Below are 26,790 nucleotides of genomic sequence, written 5' to 3'. Positions count from 1 at the left end.
CATTGTTCACCATATGATGCCAACAAAGCAATTTTATTTCAATATTTTTTCTAAACTTTTTGAATAGGGAAATTCTAACGTATATTGAGGATGGTCGGGTTTTACCTGTAATGCAAATAATTCGAAAAAAATCCTGATTCAATTTTTTACAACTGCCGGAAATTAATTACAAGGATTTGAGTTTATATGGATCAAATGTCGACTAATATGCCAGTCTTTCTGATACAAGTATGTATGGTATATGACTTAGCAGAATCAAATAAACTGTTTTGTTGGAAACGTACTAAAATTGAACTATATTGTATTTCCGTAATGAGTTGTTGAAATAAGGACAATTTACTGACACTTTTGGATTAACCACGAAATTCTTCCTTCTCATTAAAACAAACATGAAGTAAAAGTTGAAAAATCATTGGCGCAAAATCCGTACCATATTAAACACACCTTAGTTTTGAGAACTGTATGAAAAATTTCTTCTACTTTAGTTTGCATTTCACTTATTTGTATGGTCATTGAAAGGTATACCTTGATTTGCAGGCAAACGGAGAAATATTTTTCCGTTTTAAACTTTAGAGAGCTTATGGACATTGCTTTCGCAAAAATCAGACATTCTGATGAACCAAAAATGGAAATAATTCCTTTCTCTCCACCTTTAAAAGAATTTTGAAGTTCTTCATTCCATTTCATTGAATTGTTTCCATTTTTTGAGAAACCGTACGTATCTACCTCTTTATTCTCAAAAGAATAATAGTCCCACTGAAAATTGAATGTTATCCACATTTCCTTCTTTGATCTAATGGGAAATACTCATAGAACGTAAATTGCCTTGTCACTGGTATTCAAATAATCTTGGATTGAGAGATTGCCTTTGTTTGGTTTGTTTTCGTAGATGTGATCACATTCTTGGCTTTTATTCGCATCTTATGGAGCATTATCCATCGACATATAAACAAATCGTTATTGTCAATCCTAATACCATTTTAGCCATTCAGTTTTTGTTCCTCCATTTTGTTTTTTTTTCCACAACGTATAACCTAGAAGAGAAACGTTCGTTGAAGGTAGGCACAAGAATAATGATTCTCGCTAAGTTTCTCGACACTCAATAAGTCCAAGAGGAATGTGAAATCTTCCATCAAATACTTCAGGTCCAAATGCCTTGTTAATGTCCAAATGGAAGGGGGCTAGGGTTTTGTCAGTTAGACCACACAGTAGAACACAAACATTATCGACTTGAATGGAGAAAGGCTGTCTTGCTAAGTATCTCGTAAAGCTACTGCAAACACATCCCAATGTCGATGATAGCGTTGGTAATGGTTACTGATGACATTCGTAGTAGCCTGGCATCTGTGACATTAACTCTTGTCGTACTTTATTCAATGGCTAAATGTGATGGTGATATTACCTTCAGGGAATACTGGTGTGCTGCTTTGAATTCCACTAAACCTAGAATAAGTATGTCATTGCTCCATGGCTATAGAATTTCTTTGGTAATGACATAAAAACAAATGGAAAAGTTATAAGTGAAGAGGCTATGAAACTCCCAACTAACTAACATTGCCAATGGTATTGGCCTCGATATCAGCATCATTAGCATCCACATCAACGACAACATTATTTTGGCCACTTTCCTGTCAAACAGATGTATATTTATATAAAAGAATGATTGTTGATGTCTCAATTCTTCAAATTTATGTAATAGAGAAATGCCATGAACAATGTACGTATGAATGAAAATAGTATTGATAGGTAAAAAGAAGTCTTACAAATTGTTAAACGGCGATCAAATAATGTAGACTTAAAAAAATACTTTGCTATTGATTCTGAGGAAAACGATACATCTCCTATCAAATAAAGACATTTTTAGGGAGCTATCTAGCTTTAAAAGTAGGCTCTATGCCAGTTTAAAAAATCACATTTATAACAATCACTGCAGATGTGTTATTTTAATTAAAAAATAAACCAAAGATGCAAATTCCTCAAAACAAGTCTTAGCCTATATGTTTGATATTTTTATCCATGATATTTATGGGAGCCACCGTGGTGCAATGGTTAGCATGCCCGCCTTGCATACATAAGGTCGTGGGTTCGATTCCTGCTTCGACCGAACACCAAAAAGTTTTTCAGCCGTGGATTACCCACCTCAGTAATGCTGGTGACATTTCTGAGGGTTTCAAAGCTTCTCTAAGTGGTTTCACTGCAATGTGGAAATCCGTTCGGACTCGGCTATAAAAAGGAGGTCCCTTGTCATTGAGCTTAACATGGAATCGGGCAGCACTCAGTGAGAAGAGAGAAGTTCACCAATGTGGTATCACAATGGACTGAATAGTCTAAGTGAGCCTGATACATCGGGATGCCACTTAACCTAACCTAACCTATCCAATCCAAACCTATCTAATCCAAATACTCAATATCTCAGTTCATTTAAAGATTACTTCTTTAAACCAAAAATGCCTTTCTTTATTTTAAGGAAAATTTGCCTTACTTCAAAGACATATGAAGTAAAGATTCGTGGCTTAATTTAACTAAAAAAACTTTTAAAGCAAATGTTATAAACTTTCCTTTAATTAAAATATCTCTATTTTAAGGAAATTCGTAAACTGTGTGTCCTAAAATTTAGGATGCATAATCGCTAGGCAAATATTTTATTCAGTGAAGGGTTTATATCTATCCCTATACTGAAAAAAGGTTATGCGGACTTTAGAGATATTGATTTCAGACCTTTTTAAAGTGGGGGTTTTAATTGCTTGAATTATATAACAATACTTACTTTTTCAATTTTTGGAAAATCAGATTATTCGGATGCATTAAAAAATGTAATAAAAAGGTAAATTTTCATATGTATTTTCAAATAATAAAATCGGATTCTATTATAAATCTTGAATTTTGACTTTATTTCAAATCATACATTATGGATGACCCAGCCTTTAGAGCATGACTAAAGAATTTCCAATTTAATGTCCCATCTCCATCGAAACCTTTCGGTTTCTTATAGTGAAAAATTCCGTATTAAAGGAATTGCCATAAGTGTCAAGTTTTCTTCTACTCAACACCCACTTGATTGGAGGACAAATTGTGCACCTCCTACCCCGGCTACTGTGAAATTGTTAGACAACCAAACCGCACCCATTTGGACAGATAAACAAACAACTGAGGAAAATGTCGATTAAACCACAAAATGACAATATGCTCGAGTGATTTTATTATTGCAACATTTCCAGATCATATTACAACAGATATTTGTGGTTTTCTGATAAAGTAGCAATTCCTTCCAATGGTAATCCAGAGGTCTGTGGTCACCAATTGTTATATTGTTGTTATATTTAGTTTTGCTTTATTTTACTTTTGTGGGCAATTTTATTACAATTGTTTTTGCTATAAAAAGAAATAAGATTGCGGAAAACTAGTGAAATAAAATAATATTCTAGCCTAAGTACACTGAGAGAAAAAATTACTTTTTCGTCAAAATGACGACGAGTAATTTCATTTTCTATCTAAAATGCATTTTAGTCGATTGGGAAATGATAAATTTAAGTTTTAGTTTTACACACAAAAAAAGATAAAATATTAATTTGTACATTTTTATAAATTTATGGACTTTTTGATAAAAAATGTGTACACTTACATAATATATTGCTTTCATAAATACTTGTTATGAAATTATGAATCTTTTAATAATATATAGAGACGGTGTCATAAAATTAGTGAAATATTACTTAATATATCAAAAAATATTGGTTTTCTCTTAGCGTGAGAGAGCCACAACTTAGAGTTACTCTCATATGTATACAATACAAGCATATAATAACATTTTGAAGGCAACACGTGAGTTTGATGTGTTTGAGTTTTTCAGTACAGTTTGAGTCGCCGTAGCGATTTGAAGATTTTTTATTGCTGTAAAAAAAAAATACGAAACAAAAATATTAACTGGAAGCGTTGGTGCTTATGTTTATCAATAATATAAAATATTATAAAATTATGTTCTTTGCTGGCTGGACTTTAATGCGGGTTTTAATAAATGGGTTCATACATTTTCACCAATTATGCAATTTAAAACAAAAGTTACATATAATGCATGACGTTTTTTATATATATTATGTAAAGGTACATATTTTTCAATGACAAAAATATGTACACTTCATTTGTTATATTAAAAATTCCATTCATATTATGTACACATTCATAGTCAATGAAAACCTGTATTTTTGATTTTATGAATTGTTTTCATATAATTTATGAATCACGTGTTTGGAAATTTTTTTTAACAATATTCATAAAATAAATGTATTTTGTGTATTGTAATTAAAAACAATTTAATAAAAAAAAATAAACTCAATTTTGGTTCTCACTTTTGCTTAGGATGCAAATTATAGCATTTTGAAATAAGCTCTAGTCAAAATGACGAAGGATGTCTTCAGTGTACAAAAAATGAGTACGACTTTCCAAGGTCAATAACAATGATTATGTAACTTATGTTTAAGGACATTATAAACTTTTTTTTTAAAGTTTTGAAATAAAATACAGGATACTTGTCTTTGGACAGCAAGTCACTTATATCTAAAATTTTTAGATTTGTGTATCAGGCTTTGGTATTATTGAATTACTTGAAATATCCTTACCACATTGGAAAAAATATTGATTTGTTAAAATTTGAATTTTTAAAATCACCTAATTGAAAAATGGAAAATTCGTTAAGTTAGATTGGTATTCTAATTTTAATTTTGTGAAACCTATGTTGAAAGATTTGATTAATTCCTAATATTATCCTTGACTCATCATTGGCTCGATTTCAATACCAAACACTTTAAGTCAAAGTAAAACATGTAAAGAAAATCTAAAGTCGGGCGGGGCCGACTATATTATACCCTGCACCATTTTGTAAATCCACATTTTCGATACTATGTCAAATCCGTCAAATGTGTTGGGTGTTATATATAAATGTTTTTGTCCCAAATACATACATTTAAATCTGACTCCATCTGAGTATAATCTATAGACTTAAAATTTAAGTCGACTAATGCCCTGGGATGATACACTATGTTAGTAAAAAACAAGTAAGGAAAGTCTAAAGTCGGGCGGAGCCGACCTGCACCACTTTGTACATCTAAATTTTCGATACCGTCAAATGTGTTGGGTGCTATATATAAGGGTTTGTCCCAAATACATACATTTAAATATCACTCGATTTGGACAGAATTTGATAGACTTTTACAAAATCTATAGACTCAAAATTTAAGTTGGCTAATGCACTAGGGTGGAACACAATTTTAGCAAAAAAAAAAATGGGAAACATTTAAATATGAAGCAATTTTAAGGAAGCTTCGCAAAAGTTTATTTATGATTCATCGGTCGATATATATGTATTAGAAGTTTAGGAAAATTAGAGTCATTTTTACAACTTTTCGACTAAGCAGTGGCGATTTAACAAGGAAAATGTTGGTATTTTGACCATTTTTGTCGAAATCATAAAAACATATATATGGAAGCTATATCTAAATCTGAACCGATTTCAATCAAATTTGCAACACATGACTATATTACTAATTGTACTCCTAGTGAAAAATTTCAACCAAATTGGGGCAAAACTCTGGCTTCTGGGGCCATATAAGTCCATATCGGGCGAAAAATATATATGGAAGCTATATTTAAATCTGAACCGATTTCAATCAAATTTGGCAGACATGACTATACTACCAATTGTACTCCTTGTGCAAAATTTCAAGCTAATCGGGATAAAACTCTGGCTTCTGGGTCCATATGAGTGCATATCGGGCGAAAGATATATTTGGGAGCTATATCTAAATCTGAATCGATTTCAACCAAACTTGGCACGCATAGCTACAATGCTAAATCTACTCCCTGTGCAAAATTTCAACCAAATTGGGCCAAAACTCTGGCTTTTAGGACCATATTAGTCCATATCGGGCGAAAGATATATATGGGAGCTATATCTAAATCTGAACCGATTTCAATCAAATTTTGCACACTTGACTATACTACTAATTGTACTCCTAGTGCAAAATTTCAACCAAATTCGGCCAAAAATCTGGCTTCTGGGGACATATAAGTCCATATCGGGCGAAAGATATATATGGGAACTATATCTAAATCTGAACCGATTTCAATCAAATTTTGCAAACTTGACTATACGACTAAGTGTTATATTTGTACAAAATTTCAAGCAAATCGGTATAAAACTCTGGCTGCTGGGTCCATATTAGTGCATATCGGGCGAAAGATATATATGGGAGCTATATCTAAATCTGAACCGATTTCTTCCAAAATCAATAGGGTTCTATTCTGACCCAAAACAGGAACGTGTGCCAAATTTGAAGGCGATTGGACTTAAACTGCGACCTAGACTTTGATCACAAAAATGTGTTCACAAACAGACGGACGGACGGACAGACGGACATGGCTAGATCGACTCAGGGACCCACCCTGATTTGACCTCCGGTGCCTTATGGAGAAGCAAAATTCGTCCGATCTGGTTGAAATTTGGTACGCGGTGGTAGTATATGATATTTAACAACGATGCTAAAAGTGGTCCATATCAGTCCATAATCATATATAGCCCCCATAGAAACCGATCCCGAGATTTGGTTTTGGAGCCTCTTGGAGGAGCAAATTTCATCCGACTCTGTTGAATTTTGGTACGTTGTGCTAGTATATGGCCGTTAACAACCATGCCTAACTAGGTCCATATCGGTGTATAGTTATATATAGCCCTCAGATAAATCGATCCCACATCACATAAAAATTGGTCCATATCAAGTTCATAATTGTATATTGCCCCCACATAAGCGACCCCCATATTTCAATTCTGGCTATCTACGTATCGTGCAAAAAGTCTTAAGATACCACAACCCAAGTAATTCGATTGTGGATGACATTCTTTGGTAGAGGTTTCACCGCAATACATGGTGGAGGGTACATAAGATTCGGCCTGGCCGAACTTACGGCCGTATATACTTGTTCATGATTACTTTTCTTTAATAATCCATTTTAAGGAATTTAAACTTTGTGAAAATTTGCTTTGGGCTATTCCCCATCAAGTTATAATAAAACATGAAACAAATATGTATAATTTTATGCCTTTTTACTGATTTAGTTTTCACTTTAGTGAAAAAATGACGATTTTAGCGGCTAAACTGGATCTTAATACTCACCTTAAAGATCATCTGTCACATATGTATTATAGCCCCATCCTTTATTGTCGGAGGGTAAAAATTCGACCAGAATTAACAATGAAATCCTAATGAAGATGTTCGTCATCCCTTCAGAACCTTTTTGGGAACAAACAAATCTTTTTTTGCCATTCACATTGGTAATCAAATCATTCATTCGTTGTCTTCCAAATGGTTAAATATGTACCCATTGTTATCGTTGGCATACACCTTCAAGCACATGTCATTTGTCATATGAATCCAATGAATTGCTGTTCCTAATCGAACTCATAAAAAGACGATTTGTTTTGGTGCGATTTTGTTTTTTTTTTTTGTTTGTTTCACTGAGGCATTTTGGGGCCTCACCATAGAATTCTCTATGAGAATGAGAGAAAACTCACAAGTATCGCAATACCCTTAAGGCAATGAGCTGGTCCGTAAGCGAGCATTCTTTTGTCTGCCCATCTTGACTGTTGTCTGTTGTCGACATTTCATTTCACCGTCACTTTTTCACATGCTCGATTAAATTTTCCACTTCCAAAGATGTGAACAACAGCTGGGGCCAGTAGCAACATCAGCATCAGCCAACCGAGTCAGCGGCATTCCCCCAGCAATTTGTTTGTTTTTCCACCACACATCGAAAGCGTAAACTACGTCTGAAGTATGTAAGCATGTAGGGAGTATGCCCTGTGTTTTTGCAGGTATTGAATTTCAAAAAAAGTATTTGTGGTTTGGCACCCTACGTAAATCAGCCGATCGTATGGGATATGTATTAGGATGAGTTTTATTAAAATGTGAAAATTTGATTTTATGGACCAGTTTTTGTAAACTGCAAATGCAAATGCTTATGGTGCCTTATAAACAATACAATGAACTTTCAATAAATCAAATATAATGGGATTGTAATTTCTTGGTTGACAGATATTCGAGTGTGAAACTGGTAACATTCTGTGTCAGTTACATTGTGTGATTCTATAGCGCTCACCAAACAACACCTCCATGGAATATCGGATGAACATCAAGGCTGTGTTGGAGAGAATCTATAATTCGTCGAGTGTCACGAAACGATGGTGGTTACGGTTGTTGCCCGCTGCGAGCTTTTTTTTTTGTTCCCATATAAAATAAAAATAAAATCCTTGAACTCTAGAATTTCATATTGTTTTATAAAAAAGTACATCCTACATTCATTTTGTGTTTTATTATTTTGTTTTTAAATATTTATTATTATAAAAAAATTTTATATTTTTATAAAAAATGATTAGCTTCCTATTTAAGTCGTTGTGGAATCACCCTTGCGTTGAAGATAACACTTTTTTTTTGTTTCTAGCATTTTTTGTTGTTTTATTTTCTCTTCGTTTTACGTTAATAGTGTTTCAGGCATCATCTAAACAAAAATATTAAGTAAAATAAATACGAAATAAACACACAAATACTTGTTTGATTAACGAAACGGAAAAACACTTTAGACTAAAAATAATTGCAAATAAAAAACAAAAGCAAGCCGTAACCACTACTCGAGGAACTTGTGTGGAATGCTTTCCCCAGTGACATTGAGTGATTACATCAAACCGAATGATGTTTCTGTTTCTGATGTCCACCAATGTCGCAATATTGGGCAAGTAATTAATTATTTTGTTCAACTAAAAGCCCATCGAAATTATGCAGGTGCTTTACATTTAATACAAACGCCTATGATATGGGGTTTCGAGATTTCGCAATTTATTTGTATTCTCGGGAAAAAGAGATTTTTTTTATTGATTAGATTAAAAATATTTAGTATTTGAAAATTTTCAATTGCAATTATTCCATGTATTGTCTTTGGATATTACACAGGAAAAAATTCTCTTATATTTTTTGAATTAAAATCCAAGTTTGAAAAAATATTCAATCCAAATTTATTATTGATAAATATTATAAAAATCAATCCTACACTGAAAAAATATTTACGTGATATTAAAGATTACCCAATCTAAATTTTAGGATGGGAAATTTACAAAATATTAAGGAAAAATTTCTTTAAAATAATGAAATTTTAATTACAATAGAGTATGAAATCTGTACATCAAAATTTTGTTCATTAAATTTAGGACACAAATTTTGGAAATTTACGTCCCTCCGTTAAATTCGTATGTCATTGAACTAAGGCAACTTATTAGTTACCATGGGTACAAATATTTTGACATTTTTTTAGGAATCCGTAAATACCCTACGGGAAATTAATGCAAATTGCCACTAATGGAGCCATTACAGGACTGGTATTAGTGCTCCAGTTTATCAACATTTATAATTGTCATATAATTGATTGATTTTTATACTCACTTGATATTAAAATCTTTTTGAATCCACACTTTTACCACAATACAACTGTCAGAATTATTTATTGTTCAACATATTCCTTTCTGGTACGATACGGATGGAAACAGGGTCCTAAAAGTTTGTCCCAGACTGTTTCATGAGCAGTTGTCTATGTATATTATAAGCTTGCTTTTTTTGTAATCTCAAATATTTAAGTTAATTTGAAGATTATTTATTTCACAAAAATTAATAGTATCAATTAATTTTTTTAATTGCATCAATTATTGTTTTGTTATTTACTATCAATTAATTTTTTAATTGATACTCATCATTTCTGCGGACACATTTGGAAACGTTTCAATTAAAAATTATTTTTGTGGTTGAAGGCAAAAAAAATGTTTTTGTGTAGGAACGCAAATATCAAAGATTCGTGTCTAGGCGATAATGAAAAAAATTAAGACAAAAAATATAAACTTCTTTTCTTTATTGTCAAGAAATTTGTCTTAAATGTTGTGTGAATTACGTATTCTAAAATTTAAGCTGCATAATCTTTCATAGTAGGTCAATATATTTGTCAGTGTACGGTTGTGCGTTACAAAATTTTTGTACAATATTATCTCATAGGGATATTTTAACTAAACCCCCTAATAATCTCCATGAATTGAAATAAAGTTAATTTGGCTTTAATGACCCCTTTTTCTGAGTACTTTTTTATTTATATTCACAGACATTTCCCCGCTTTTATCGATATTTAAACCCTACAATATTCACATAATTCTGAAATGAAAAAACAATGTAAACACACATCATGAGTTATGGCCAAATTTAGAAGAGGCAAAACTAATGTAAATTTTATGGCTATAGTAAAAAACTACACCTTCCCCATCCTCTCCAATCATAACTCTTCGCACAACCAAATAGCCAACATTGGAGATGAGATGAAGAGGTTTTTGGGGGCACATAGGCCATAGATATTTTTTTTTTTTTTTATGTGCAAATATTCATTACAGAACTGGCAATGCTCCTACTTGCGCCATGATTGACACAACAATGGCACCCCAATGATGGACAAAACGTGCCAATTTCCAAAAAAAGATATGAACACCACCATCCATTACCAGTGTCTCCACACACAATGCATAACCCCCTACTTGCCAGTCATCTAGGCATTTGTGATACTAACAAGCCGACGGGTTAGGCCTGCCACTACGTTTAGTTGCTCTCGAAATGTTTTTAATATGTCCAAATTAAAATAATTTGCATAAACTCATGTCAATTTTCAATTTTGAATTCAAATCCACTTTCTGTTTGGTATTGGTAAGTGAGTCCTCATTAAAATGTGTGTTCTGTCGGTTTCCGAATTAAATGGTCTCAGTTGGCTATGGCAGCATATGGCATTACTGGCAACCACAACGACCAGCAACATCAAACAGCAGTAATTGATGGATTTTTATATTTTGTTGGAATTGTCAATTAGTATGAATGAAACGTCATGGCGCAATTTTAATTTGCATTTTAAAGTAAAATGTTTGGGAAACAATTCCAATTTGGAAAACCAAAAGTAATGCAAATTAAATTGAGAAGTGAATAAAATGCGTTGTTATCGGACAAAAGGACAAATTGTCAAAACGTTGCAAAGATTCAATGCAAAATAGGAGTTGTCGGTATTATTATTGTAGACTAGATTCGTTGCAGAATTGTTAATGTCATATAGGTAAATTTGATAGATAAAACAAAATTACCAAATTATCAGAGGAAATTTTGTCCAAACGCATTGTGAATAGATTGGGACAATAGGAATCCTCCCAAGATTCGTTAAATCTTTTCCTAATGATATCAATATTTTGAAGCCTACATTTTGTTTTAGGATCCTTTATTCTACCGCAAGATTTATTACAGTCAGGCATCTATGTATGTAGTGCATAAAACTAAATATTGAATTATTTCAGAAATATGTATTTTCAATGAATATAACCACAATTTTACTAAATTCGAAATTCCTACAAAATAGTTCTAATTTTCAAAAATGAGAAATTTCCATTATTTTGTTTGTCTTTACTGTGTTTTTTACACGGTAAAATTCGGATAATTTAAATTTATTGCGAAAATTGAGTAAACCAACTCAAAAGAGCTTTTTATGAAGAGAAATTTAAATCCATCTCTAGAAGAAAATTTTGGGATTTACATTAAAAGTAATGACTAAGGAAAAACTTCCAAAGGGTTTTTTTATATAAATTTCTTAATATGACATTATGAAAAAAATTTTAATAGTAGGTTGTATCAGTAGGAATATCGCTATAAACGATTTTACACATTGCCTCGTAAATGAATGTAACGTTTCTCTTATAACTTATCTCTACGCAATTATTTTAATGGAGGCCCTTTATCGACCTGCTACACTCTTTACAAATATCTTAATGGAACTTTGAAGATTAAAAGAGCCAATGGTCTTTTACTTTTATTTTTGTTCAAAAACTGAATTGATATGTCATTCCGTGTACGAACACTATGTCTTTTCTGAAGACAAAATCACATACACTTTAACCAAATCGATTTTCCACAACTTATCTCGATAGTAGATGGGGTCAGTAGGAACCTGGCAGAGACTTTTTAATAATTTGTCAACAAGTGTTTCAGCCAAATGTCGCATTAAATTGTTTATTATTAAATTGGAGTTTATTACATTAATGTAAATCTTCCTTTTTGCAAATTGACATAGTTCTGTTTTTTAATTAAGCTATTATTTTTCCATTAATAATTTCAATTTATTTCCATAAATCATAAACAAATCTCAAGGTATAGATAAAGCAAACATGAAAACATTTCATGAATTTGATAAATTGCAAAGAAATGGGAAATGAAAGTGCCCATCGAAGAAAACTTCAAATGATTAATTTGACAGTGTCAAAAAGTAAAGTCAAATATTATAGCATATCTCCATGGTGATGCAGAGAAATATTCCTCCACACCAGCCACCATTAATTTGTGGCCCCAAGTATTGTGAATAATTAATTTTTTATTTTTAGTATTGTTTCGCCAATAGCAATGGCTAAGAATTAGGATGAAGTTGGATGTGGGGATATACTAACAGCAGAAATCAACATAAATCAAAAAACTAATGTTTTTGACCAATAAATAATTGACGATGAATGATTTATGGATTGAAATTAATTATGTTATTGGTGCAGCTATTGTGGATAGCTTAGTGGTGCTAGTGGTCCACTTGGTACAATTCACTCGAATTCCCATGGCCGTTGGCAATAAATCTGGAAAGCATTTTAATTGTTCATCATAGGATTTCCATTTCCATTCTAGGTTCATTTATATTCGCTGGCAAACCAATTCATTTTCCTTCCTTCTTTCTTTCTTTTCGACTTCCTTTTTTACAGAGAACTATAGCAAAGTGGATGCCAGCGTGGACGAGGTAAAGACGAAAAAACATTTTCCCAAAGACAAAGGCAAGGACAACAACGACGACGACAAGAAAGTTGATTTTATAGGGTGGTGAAAGGCTTTAGAATGAAATGGATTTGCAACAAAGGCTTGGTCTTAGACCGCCTACAATCGCATTCACCACTGAGGACCCCACTACCACAACACCAATACCAACAGCAGCAACATCATCGACAAGAATGGCCACCACCGTATCAACATTATCCACATCAGTGGAAAATGAAAGCAATGACAGATTTGCTTTCAGAAAATTCACCAACTCCAGCCCGGAGACCATATACGATGGCCTTTGTCGACGGCACCAGTCGGTTAAGAGCCTCCCACACATATGGTGTGAAGAATCTTGGGCAAACCAAAAGCCTGAAATCACACCTCCACACAATAATCAGAGTATCCCGCTTTTCCAAAATATCTCCTCACCGGAGGACAATAACGAGACACCCTTGGCTCACACATTCCGTTGTATACTTGAAACATTCGAATCATCCTCCTCCTCTTCGTATAGCTGCCTTCGCACCACACCTGCTTCATCCAACCATTATCAAAACCAATACCATTCAATACCAAGAGGATCATCCAATCGCCTGCCTAAACTTTTTCCGAACACCACCACCCCCACACCCACATCGACACAATCACCCCAAACGTCAACATCGATTGTGCAGAAATGTGTGGAACGTTTGAAAATAATTGTTGATGATTTGCAGGAACCCCTACAAGAATTCCAAATGTCCTTTAAGTATAGCCCGCAAGAACACAGTCATCATCAGTCATCGTTCCATGGCGATGACACTCTAAGTATTACAGAAACTACAACTAGTGATAGTATTATTAATGATAGCTATAGTGATACAATGCTTAGTGGTCCGCTGTGTCCCAGGGCTACAATGTACTGTGACACAACACCTCTATTCACCCCCCTCAACGATAGTAGTTTGGCGAAAATAACCTCTTCAATAAGCAATAATCTGCGTTGTTTTATGTTCCATAACCTGCCCGAAATGACTACAACAACCTTTGAGGGCCTGCATGAAGCAATACCTGGCTGGAGTGGTGATGAGTTACCATCACAAACAGTCTTCAATAGCTCTCTTACAAATGCAAATGCCACCAACTGGAATAGTGAAGAGGCATGGCCCTGGAGTCTATCTCTATTGAATTCCTCTGCGGCAATCAATTCATCATTGGCGATACTAATGAATGCCACAAATGGTTCCGATTGGCATGGTGATTTAATGACTCCAACCACAGGTAAAGGATTCGACTGGAGCTTTCTCTTTGTTCTTTTCTTCATATTTGCCGGTGGTTTGGGCAATATTTTGGTGTGTTTGGCAGTGGCTCTGGATCGCCGATTGCAGAATGTCACCAATTATTTTCTATTTTCTTTGGCCATAGCCGATCTTTTGGTTAGTCTGTTTGTTATGCCTTTGGGAGCTATACCAGCATTTTTGGGTAAGTGGATTTTTTTATATCAAGAATTATGTATTGAAATTATTTGACTAACTGTAAGACATTACATGATATTACGTTGCGTTACATGGCATTACGTTACGAAATTGGCTCGCTGTGGCCAAGCGAAATGCAAATGAAAAACTTTCTTCCCAGAAGATCGGGTTATAAGACACCAGATAGTGTTTCGGTATTTCATCCAATGCCACCGATTTTTGTGGGTAACACCGGATGACAAAAGAATACCACCTGTTGAAGTTATCTGTTACACTGTTCCACAGTAGTAGCGCAGATAATAATTTCCAAGCTAATGTTAATATGGTTCTCACATTTGAAAATAAAAAGGAAGTACGGAAAGGAGTGCCTACACACGCAGTTTGATCGCAGCGATGCGAGAGGTGTTAGTCAGTGCATGAACATAATGAAAAATATTTTTTTCTTTGCCAAGTGGTACTCGTGCTTTTACTTCATTTAAACTTCGAATGAACCCAAAAATTCAACATATCACACCGTTTTACCTTTCTCCTGATAGTCCATACAGAACACATCTTTTAAATTCCAGAGAACGATTTCCATCAGCCAGCGTGGTGCAATAGTTAGCATGCCCGCCATGCATACAGAGAGTCATGGGTTCGAACCCAGTTTCAACCAAATACTAAAAAGTTTTTCAGCGGTGGATTATCCCACCTCATTAAAGCTGGTGACATTTCTGAGGGTTTCAAAGCTTCTGTAAGTTTTTTCACTGCAATGTGGAACGCCGTTCGGGCTCGGCTATAAAAAGGAGGAGCTTAACATAGAATCGGGCAGCACTATACCTAACCCAACGGGCTGCCACTATGCCTAACCTAACCTACCATCACTTTTCCGGCCGATGTGGCAGTCGTCGTCCTTTTCCGAGCACGTTCAATGTTTACAGTTCACTGTTTCGACTATTCCTTGGTTTCCTAAATAGATCCTTGTTGCGTCTGTGCAAACCGATTGCACAAAAACAGGATCGCTCAAAAACAGCATCAAATACTATCCTGAAATGGCCTTAAATCCACGATTCAGACAGCGATGGCGACAGCTTTCTTATACAAAAAATTTCGCTCAGTATATAATTCACCCAAAATTTGGGAATTTGCCACAGTCTCAGCTATCTCAAGGACTTATATTTTCGGTACTGCAAACAAAATTAGGAAATAGATTTCGTGTCCTTAAAATACAAACTCGTTTGTTGCGTAGCATAGAAGACGCATTTCCTTGCCCAAAAGACGATAAATTTTTCAATAAAGTCGTTTTGTCCTTATAATTAAGAGATTAGACTTAAGAATGGGTATCTTAAAATGAAAGAGAATTTTGTTTGACTAAGATCAACTTGTCTTTAGTAATGTTGAAAAATTCTTCAAAATTCATGAAATCGTCTTTAAATTTATTGACTTTTTGTATCTTGACAACAAAGCAAAAAAGCGTTTAAAAATAGAAGATTTGTAATTCAATCATGTCATAATTTCTACTTGAAATCGAGTCTGAATTTGGAAATTTAAGTTTTCGTCAACACGTTTTTAAAGGACTTTGGTAGCACATGAAGAAAGAAGCTGAAATAAAACTAATATATTAAAATTTGTGTCCTAGAATCAAGTACGAAAACTGAAACTTAAAAGAGAATTGTGTCTTAAATGTTTCCTTACTTCAATTCTCCGCTTCTTTGGCTGGGAATCAATACCAAAATCTTTGGAACCGGGCATGCCTTTTTTCAGTGTACCACCAAATTAGTTTTGGGTTATGGTATCGTATATAATCGATATCCTTAGCTCTTTATTAATTGTTTTTTTTTTTTTTGTTTGTTGGTGTTCCTCTTATATTTACGATATCATTAATTATTCTCTCAAAATTCTCCCAACCTTGACGGAAACACCTTACTTTCCGAATGCAAATTTTGAAAATTCATTACAATGTCACATAAATTTAATGCCTTTTCGATAAGCAACTCCTAAAGCCAACCTTCAATTTCAAAAAACCCTTGGATACAAGAGAAATAATAACAAAACTTGGCAACGAATGAATTTTATTAATATTTTCAACAGCTTCAACCATTCATTGGCATTGTTTTTATTCAAATTCTTTTTTGTCCCTTAAAAAGGCAATTTTAAAACTTTTCAAATATTAGGTAAAAAAAAAAATATTCGTTAATGTAAATTCGAGTTAAATGTATATTAAATTTAATGAAATTGAATTGAATGAAATGAAATGACATGAAAAGCAAACCAAGAATAATATTATGCTTCGCATTCAAGCTGACAAAATGGTTGGCCATTAAGGAAGTCGTATAACAGACGCCAAACTGGATTTACAAAACGAATGTCCTTTTGTGTAAAAAAGCACAGAAGACTTTTCCTTTACCACTGAAAACAGCTGAAACCGAAAAGAAAGCAAATCCAAACAAATTAAAGTGTTTATTATTGATTTAAAATGAATTTATTGTTTTCGCCACAATGGAATGGCCATGATGAATCTTTGCCACCAAGGCGGCAGTCTCCTTTACAAATTTGGCGACCTCGGTTTTATCTGAAATACGCGTAATCCCTCTCTCTTATCATGGATGGAAGAAAGGGACAGATAGGATTTTAACACTCCATTAACTTGGTAGGGAATAAGCTGCAAGTAAAGAAGCCTATTTGATGGGGTTATATGGGTCTCCTGTGATTTCTTCAAAAAAAAAATTGCAAAGAGACCCAATATAGAAGCTTTCCAAGATCACTTTTCGAATTTCAATATGGCTTCATTATGTCCCAGAGTCCTATTGCAAGCAGAAAGATTTGTGCAACGTTTTACTGCGACATCTCCTTAAATTCTGAGTCCGTCCATCCGTCCGTCCGACCCTTTGTTGAGCTTTTAAGGTAAAAGAGATATCGCAGTGCAACTTCTGTTTGCGGTAGAACTCTGTGATATAATGGGACCTCCATAAACATATTTTTATTTTTCAATGTGTACTGAAATAATACAGATAATCCTTTGGACGTTATGAGTAAACAAAGTACCGCGATATCCCCGCAACGCATTTGTTACCTTCTACAACTTTCTTTAAGTTCATAAACTAATATATTAACACCAGTCAACAGTCGAGCATAATTTACTCGACTGCAACTCGAGCTGAGTCCTCAAACTGAGATTTTTAGACACTAGATCATTTTCAAAATCACCAGCTGATTTATTTATTTTATTTAGCTTAGCCTTGAATATACGTCACTCGTTTTTTATTATTTTCAATAAATATAGTTTTCTCAACCATCATGACCTGAAATCATTATCTACTTGCCAAAACGAAATTCTAAAGCTGGGCCCGAATCCATGACCAGGTTCATACAACAATTTTAGTGAAACTAAAAAAATTGTTTTTGTATACACATAAAAATATTCACGAAAATTTTTCCAATTAAATTCATAATAGAGTTTTAAAAAATATTTCATTGATTCAACAAATTTTTTAATTGAAACAAAAATCCATCACAAAAATTAATAATATCAATTAATTTTTTAATTGACTTTCAATTAAATTTTTAATTGACTTTCAATTAATTTTTTAATTGACTTTCAATTATTTTTTTAATTGATACTATCATTTCTGTGATGGAAGACATTTCAATTAAAAATTACTTGCATCAAAGTTTCGTGATTGAAGACAAAAAATATATATTTTTTGTGTACAGTTGACTAGAAAAGTAGGAAAGATGCAAAAGAAAGAACAAATTTAAAGATTATTTCATTAATTTGGAAAATTTTTCAGAATTATTGAAGTCAAGTTGACCTTAGTCAAACATTTTTTTTTTGTAATTTTAGGATACCCAATTTTAAGTCGAATCACTTAACTATAAGGACAAAACGACTTCATTAAAAAGTTTATCGATTTTTGGACAAGGAAAAAAGCTTTATATTAGAGAAATGCGTCTTCTATGCTAAGCAGAATCGTGCCCTCACGATAATATTTTTTTCAGTGTAGAAAGTCAACAAAGTCAAACCTCTTCCACAAAATATCATTAAAATTGTGGATTTAACCCTCTCTTATGTCTTAATGCGCTGTAAATCTCTCCCTCAAAGCTTTATGGGTAAATAAATGATTACGATGACACTCTTTGTACATAGAGGATAATATTGGATATTTTCCGTAAATGAAAATGTGTCAAAAATTACAAGCCCATAAAATTGCAATGTCCTGTACTCGATATATTTTAGGTAACCTTAAACCTAGCATTAACTCAAAATTCATTATACCTTTTAGAAAGTGTGTGTGTGTGCGAGTATATGCGTGTTATGTGTTTGAGAAAAGAATGAGAAAAATCAAAATATTTATGCTCTCAATTCATCTTTTCCCTACTTCCACTTTCATGATTAAGTCCGGCCGACAACAGCCGGTGAATCAAATCAGGCTCCTAAACGAAACTAGATAGATGTTAACAAATTAATTTCTATGGCACATTTGAAATATGATTCCCGACAAAAGAATAATGAAAGTATATTCTATGTAATGTACATCATTCTCATACCCAAATCAAAGTTCTACCATTCTTGTTCGAATGAGACTGATACACGTACACCTACGCAAAGGAGACAGAAAGAGAATGACAGAGAATGAATTTGTTACAACTAAGCTAGTATTTCAATACATAGACATTTAAGCTCTATCCCAGCCCAGCTAGCATTTGGGTGATTGTTTTGAAAAAAATCATCTAAATGAGTCATATTCGAGTACTTTAGGAGATCAAAAACTGCTATGTCAGTTATGTGATTATAATACGATACGAAAATGACTCGCTCTAATGGGCGTAAAATGAGTTCGTTATAAAATACAACAAAAAATTACAAAAATCTAACAAAAACCGTCTAGAGGAGTCATCTTCGAGTACTTTTGGTGATCAAAAACGGCTTAAACAGTTACGGGACCAAAAAATGGCACGAAAATGACTCGCGCTAATGGGCATAAAATGTGTTCGATTTAAAATAGTCCAAAGGAGTCATCTCCGAGTACTTTTGGTGATCAAATAGTGATCTTACAGAGTTATTGCAAGTGTTTTTTACTTAAATTACAATTTTAACGGAGCAATCTCTATAATATTGTCAGAAAATTAAAAAAAAAAAAAACTAAACTTCTGTTTACTCCGAAATAGTCACTGATATTTAATAAATTTAACTAAAAAAACGCAATGTCGTCTATACCTAAAAATGCCAGAATGGAAAGAGCCCAAATAAAAAGATTGGCAAAAAAAAGAGGCAACTAATTTAATTTCATAAACAAAATAAATCTGAAAAAAGACAGTGATTATTGAAGATAACATTCAAGAGTCTGAAGAGATTACTGAACATGAGAATAAAACAAGTGTTGATAGAGACAGTTTTGACAGTGGCAGTGACAGTGAAAGTGAAAAAAAGTAAATTTATGTGAAGGACTAGCTAAGTGGGCAATGAATTTAACGTGAGCTTTGTTGCAATTAATGCTCTATTATTATTACTAAAATGTAACATGAAAGTTCCAAAGGACGCAAGGACACTTTTAAAAACGCCAAGTTTTACAGAGAAGAGAAAAGGGTGAAGAGAAAGGAGAAAGGGGAAGGAACATACATTCACTATGGATTAAAAAATGGATTAACCGATTATTATTATTATTATTTTATTTTGCATTTAAAATTATGAATAACTCTTATGAATTTGTTCATCGAATGTAATTTTATATCCATATAAAAAAAAATTATTTATAATTTTGTTATTAAATACTAAGTATTAAAAATAATTATAATACAAATATTAATATTAAATATTTATATTAATAAAAAACCACGTATTATTAATTAAAGGGAAATGGTTCAGAAAACCGACTCAAAAATGCACTTAGAAGAGTCATTTGCAATTAGAAATATGACTATTAAATGACTCATAAATAGAGTAATATGTGATCCATTAAAGACTCGTAAGGGATTATAATCATAATTGAAAAACGACTCGAAAAAGAAAATGAGTCAAAAAAGACTCTAAAATAATATGGAAGAAGACTCACAAATGATTTATAAAGAAGAGTCGCGGGTAGTCACGTTTTTCTCCCGACAAAAGAGTCTTTTATGTTCATAAAATGAGCTCACATTCTGCCTTTTTAATCGCCAAGTAGACTCGAAAAAGACTCGAAAGTGCTTAAAAAACGACAAAAATGCTAGCTGGGATGGTATAACCCATTGAAATTTAATTTTGATTTTGGCATAGGAATTGCAATCAGAATTTGAAATTGGGAAATGTCAAATTTTCGAATTTCTTAAAATTTGAAAAATTCGAATATCTGCATCATATTCCCCTTTTAATCAAATGTTGACTTTTCGAATTTTTCCATAAAAATTGATGAGTCGATTTTCAGAAATAGCAAATTGGTTCTAAATTTCATACTTATCATTTGTGTTTACATTGGTCATGAAGATTAAGGAATTATTATTATGCTATTGAAAAGATGCACAGTGGTGGTGAAAAAATGATTCAACTTGGGAGAAATGATTCTCGAATGTAATTTCCATAAGAAATTAGCATATAAAGGGTGATACAGTCAAAATTTGGTCAAGGGAAAATAAAATTCATAAAAATAAAATTCAGGAAAAATATTCAGTTAGGCTTTCGCTTTTCCAAATCCGAATTGCCGGGCCTCACGTCCACCTTCTTCGCCGCAGAAAGCCAGTTTGTCTTGAACTGCTGCTCGTCCTTAGCAGTTTTTTTGGTCTTCTTTAGGTTCCGCTTGACAATAGCCCAGTATTTCTCAATTGGGCGGAGCTCTGGCGTGTTGGGAGGGTTCTTGTCCTTGAGAACCACCTGCACGTTGTTGGCGGGGTACCACTCCATGGCCTTTTTACCGTAATGGCAAGATGCCAAATCCGGCCAAAACAGTACAGAACAACAGTGTTTCTTCAGGAAAGGCAGCAGACGTTTATTCAAACACTTTTTCACGTAAATTTCTTGGTTGGCAGTCCCGGAAGCTATGAAAATGCTGCTTTTCAAGCCACAGGTACAGATGGCTTGCCAAACCAGATATTTCTTTGCGAACTTTGACAGTTTTATGTGCTTGAAAATATCTGCTACCTTTCCCCTTCATTTTGCCGTATAAAACTCCTGTCCCGGAAGCTGCTTGTAGTCGGCTTTGACGTAGGTTTCGTCGTCCATTACCACGCAGTCAAACTTCGTCAGCATCGTCGTGTACAGCCTCCGGGATCGCGCTTTGGCGTCGCTACCTTCTTGTAAGTCGATAGTCCGGCTCGTTTTTTGGCTCGATGCACGGTTGTAGACGATACACCCAGCTTATTTGCGGCATCTCGGAGAGAGAGGTTAGGGTTTCGCTTGTCGTCTCAGAAGCTTCCGATTTTCGATTTCCCCCCGATCCAGACTTCCTGGCTGTCGACAAACGTTCCCCAAACACTTTAATTACATTTGTAACGGTTGATTTGGCAACTTTTAGCGATTTTGCCAGCTTTGCGAGCGAGTAGCTCGGATTTTCGCGATGCGTGAGCAAATTTTTGATACGCTGCTCTTCTTGCTTGGACGGCATTTTGACAACCGAAGAGTGAATTCCAAAATCAAAATAGGAGCAACATTCTACATACACACACCTTCAAAATAAGGGGTGTTCAGGTTTTTTAAATGCAAAATTGAAAGAAATACGTCAAGTTTATATTGACCAAATTTTGACCGTATCACCCTTTAAGACCACCCAGCCAGATCTTACTAGAGACTATGGAAATATGGATTAGCCAACACTGAAACCTATGTATAGTCAGGCTTGTAAGATGGCATTTTCTTTTCAATAGAATAATAATACCAATTCTTTAATCTTCATGTCCAATTAGCACGCATTTAAAATTGTAATTAATGTAAAGTAATTGATTTGGACGAAAAGCCAACCTGCGTTAATATCAGGCTAACATAACAATTCGTTTTTATTTTTATACTCAGATTTTACTTAAACTAATTTAAATAATCTTCATTAAATAAAATCAAATTTAAATTAAATAAAATATTTTATTTTATGGTTATAGAAAGTGGAATTTATTCCAAGCTAGAAGTAAAATTTTCTAACTTTACTTCTTTTGCTCATTCCAGTAATGGGGGTAAAAATGTCTAGAATTTAGATTTCAAATCATATGATGAGCAAATTAAGACGCTTCAAAAACTAGCTTCTGGAAGCATACCACTTGAACCTATATTCTTGAGGGAGTATATTTCTTCAAATCTTTCCGAAATTCTATACACGTATTTATACTCCGGCACAAAGTGATCCCAAATTTCGTACTCATCATTCGTTTTATTTTTAAATTGAGATTTTTGTTTATTTTCACTAATTTAAATTAGTGTTCATTAAATAATATCAAATTTTAATTAAATAAATTATTTTAAATTTAAACAAATCAAAATATGATCCATTTACTATTTCCCATCATTCCAATTGATGAACCCTTATCGTAAGCATTGTATACTTCCTCTTACTTTTATGGTAAGCCATAAATATTTATTAATTTTATACACTCCAAATCTGATGCTGGACATATACATTCTTATTCTCGACATACTTTCCCCACATATATTTCCAACAACAATGGCTTTGGTCCAAAGTATCAGTATTAAGGTATTGTTGTCTTGTGGTCTGGTATTATAAGTATCAAGTATGTTAAGGATAAAAGTTCTTCGATTTGACCATATCAACCGACAAGGGTATTATTAGGAAAATATGAAAAGCATCCAAAGTATGTTATCTGGGAATCTTTTGTGGTGAGAGCGTTGTACCTAATCTATGATCTGATTAAATATGTAAGAATATTCGATAATGATTATTACATTATTGATGGAAAATACGGATAAACTTTTCTTCAGCCACAAGAAAAAAAAACTTTTGCTAAACGCTGCCATAACATGTTTGATGTTATGCCCTAAAAATATTTGTAGTCAATTAAATCTGTGGGAAAATAAAAAGTTGCAAACCATCTCAATTTAGTATATGTGGGCATTAGATGTTCCTAAAAGAATAAATTATCCTTTGTGTTGAAAGAGCAGTGTAAACTGAATCTATCTGACAAGGCAATGAAATCAATTCAACAATCCTGCCTTTCATTCCATATCCATTCACTGCTATCGTGGTGATGGTTGTGGTGATGGTCCTGCGGTATCTATTCCAAAGTTACTCTCTCAAAGCTACCATATGTTGCTGATTGTTTACAATCTTTATGCGTATACACCACGGGATACTAAGAACTTTGGAATAGTTCTATGTGATACCACACCATGGGAGAAAACATGCCACACTAGAATATGCAATCAAATTAAAATTGAGGACTATTGAAACAAACGACAATTTGTAAAGGAAACCCTGTGGAAAGTATTCAGACTATTTTAAAATCAAAGTGCACATTGGTTTTGGCAGAGTTCTCATGGTTCTCAAAGAAGAATATATGGTCTAATAAGATCCACAATCCCCATATATATGCTGATAACAATATTTCCTGCAAGAAAATATTATTTTTCGTTTTGAAAATGTTTGGTTTACGCAAAAAATAACATCCTCACAAATGCACAAAGAACAACTGTTAAATGCTGAAATAAAATAATTGCTTTTTAGCCTTGACATCAAAACTTCCAGTTCATATGAGCATATTTAGGTGGAACACAAAGTTTGCTTTCATAATTTTCGAAATTTTTTTTATTCTGGGATTTATAGCCAAAATTTTCGTTTTTTTATGTGTGTGGAATATTTGTAAGATATTTTCGTTATTTCATCCATGCAGCCAAGTAGCCTGAGCCATAAACTTTGTCATGGGGAATGCGCAGTAACTGAATACAAAGGCATTTTATTATGTTTACACTGAAAGGAAAATGTACGTCATGAGAACGAATTTCTACGTCCCCGTGACGAATTCCTATAGGAACTTAATTAAAATTAATTGCTCCGAAACAAACATGGGGGCTCCGACTACTTCTTATTAGCTTAACATAGTTTTTGATCTCATTTAAAGTATACCTTTACCTTTAAGGATGTCATTATCATATTTCCAATCAACCCACTCTAATATAATGGTCACACACATACACATGCATATGTAGTTACATACATGTAGAAACCTCTAAATTTGCATATAGAAACGCTTTGTCGTCGTGGTATAAATGCTGCACACTGCATGGGTTAGTGGCGATGTGTCACCACTCTGCAAAAACAACAGTAGCAGCCACATCATACACAGAAGCAAGCAAAAGGTGCTATACCATAAAAAAACAGCAGGAGTACAAAAAGGGAAATTCATTTTATTTTCGAACTCCCAATATTTTTTCTCGATTTTCTCAGATTTTGCTTTTTTTTGGCCAAGAGCCAATTTAAGTAAATTGAATCTTTTTGTGTGGGTGTGTATTTGTGAGAGTGTATATGTGTGTATTCTGTTTTTTGTTCAGCTTTACTTAAATAATGAAAGTACAATTGCGAATATAAAACTGAGAGCAGAACGTAGCGTTTTATTTTATTTTTTCATCTCCACTTCCTTGATCTTTTTTTTTGCCGTTTTCTTTACCGTTTGCATTGGTTGGGCCGAGCTTGAAATTTTACCTCTGCTAAATACGAACTCAATTCATGGAAATTGGTTTTTCTCTAGTATATCAGCAGGAATTGAAATGATTTCCGTTGTTGTTGGATTTTGTCCTGCATGAGAAAATGCAATGACATGCTCAATTGCAAAATATTAGATTTCCTTTTGCCCCAAGGAAGTTCCTTCGATATTTGTTTCTAAAGTCAACTTAGATCTAGGCGACAGGAAGATGGTGTATGCTGAAGAATAAAAAAAAACTCTATTACGCAGAAATAAAATGTAAATTTAAGTAACATATGTGCGCATTTCAAAGGAAATTCAATTTTGAAAAACAAAAAAAAAACAAATATCAATTTCCTGCATTTTTAAATATGAAAATCTTAAGTCTTTACCATGCTATGTAAGAATATATTTCAAATTGAAACAAAGAAACGTTTTTCCAATGTAAATAATAAAAGAGCCAGCATCGGTGGAGCCGTAGCTGATTTGAACCCTCCATCAAGGATTTGAATCGTATACCCCTACTTCAGAAAATCGTCACTGTATATTAGAAGGGTGCGCGTGACACGAAATTCTCGTGACACGCGTGATTCACGCGTGAATCACGTGAGTTGTGAACAAAATCCAAAGCAACTCTCGTGAATGTGCGTGAATGGGACTAAAATAAATATTTCGTGCGACTAAAATAAATAAAATCGGTTCGTGAATAAAATTTCTGCACGCTCACGAAAATAATCAAGATTTAATTCACACTCGTATGTTAACTGAAATTTATTTGGCTCTCGAACTATATTCTATTTTTGAATTTTGTTACCTTTGCTGATTTTCGTTTGGAAAATATCGTGAGTCTCGTGAATTTTTCGTGAATCACGTGAATTGTAGTGAATAGTGCGTGAACGTGAATCTTTAAAAGTAATTCGTGCGTGAGTACTGGTTTTCATTTCGTGAAACTGCGTGAGTGGGATTGGCTACCACACATATCGTGCGTGAATAAATATTTTGTTTTGGTCCGATGGTCCGACCAAACGGAATTTAGCCCACTTAGGTCCCTTTTCATAAATTTAGTCAAATGTATCTATTTTTTCTAGTATTTAAATTTTTATTACATATTCAATAGTATCTATGGGATTAGATACCATTTCAATTACCGCATAAGGGTTCAAGAGGATCGAATGAATATTTCGCGTCTTGGTCTTGGATTAGGTTCTATACTTTTTTGGACAATTTTGACCCCTATAACATATTCGAATGTGCGCCAGAAGTGGAATGGTAGGATTGAACTATATATGATCTATATAAGAATATAGACCGATATCAACTACACTTGACGCATAAAATTAGGGATGCAAAGCAACACTACAGCAAATTGGATGAAATTTCCGAAATCTATTGTATTATGTCAAGAAGTAAAATCGGAAGATCGGTCTTCGTAGGGCTATTCCAATAAGAAAATTGAAAAGTCGACGTTTTGATCCCGATGTCAACCGCTAAATCATATCATTCATTTTTGGTTTACTTCATTTTGTAATAAAAGCACTATGTACAACAATAAATTACTTTTTATAGGCATTTTGTTCGAAATTGGAAATTTGGTCAGCTGGAGGGAATTTTTGACCGATTTTGGAAAAACTTTGGCCCAAATAAAAATTTGGTTGTGGCAACGCTGATCATTATGAAGTCAATAGTCGAAGTAAGCGTGAAATAATGGGCTGAACCTCTTTCTAACCTAATCTAGCCTAACCTACTACAAAAACTAATCATCTTAATAAGAAAAACATACTTTTATTTTATTCTTAAAGGAGACACTTTACAACAAATGCCAAATTCCGTTTTTGCTTTAAAGCAAAGAATTTTTTCTGCATGTG

The 26,790-nt window shown here is 33.5% G+C and overlaps 1 protein-coding gene across 2 annotated transcripts in view; it reads left to right on the top strand.

Annotated features, from left to right (window-relative positions):
* 5-HT2A (5-hydroxytryptamine receptor 2A) overlaps positions 1-26,790 on the top strand; it is a 136,126-nt gene that overhangs the window by 71,882 nt on the left and 37,454 nt on the right. For both annotated transcript variants that reach the window (XM_075288957.1, XM_075288955.1), the window contains one exon: positions 12,848-14,363. In XM_075288957.1, coding sequence (XP_075145072.1) covers positions 12,983-14,363 — 1,381 coding nt within the window. In that variant the 5' untranslated portion in view covers positions 12,848-12,982. The remainder of the gene's footprint in view (positions 1-12,847; positions 14,364-26,790) is intronic.

Source organism: Haematobia irritans, chromosome 1 (genome assembly GCF_050003625.1).
Source record: "Haematobia irritans isolate KBUSLIRL chromosome 1, ASM5000362v1, whole genome shotgun sequence".
Lineage (NCBI taxonomy): Eukaryota > Metazoa > Arthropoda > Insecta > Diptera > Muscidae > Haematobia > Haematobia irritans.
The sequence above is the reverse complement of the archived record's forward strand: the minus strand, read 5'-3'. Positions and strand labels throughout refer to the sequence as shown.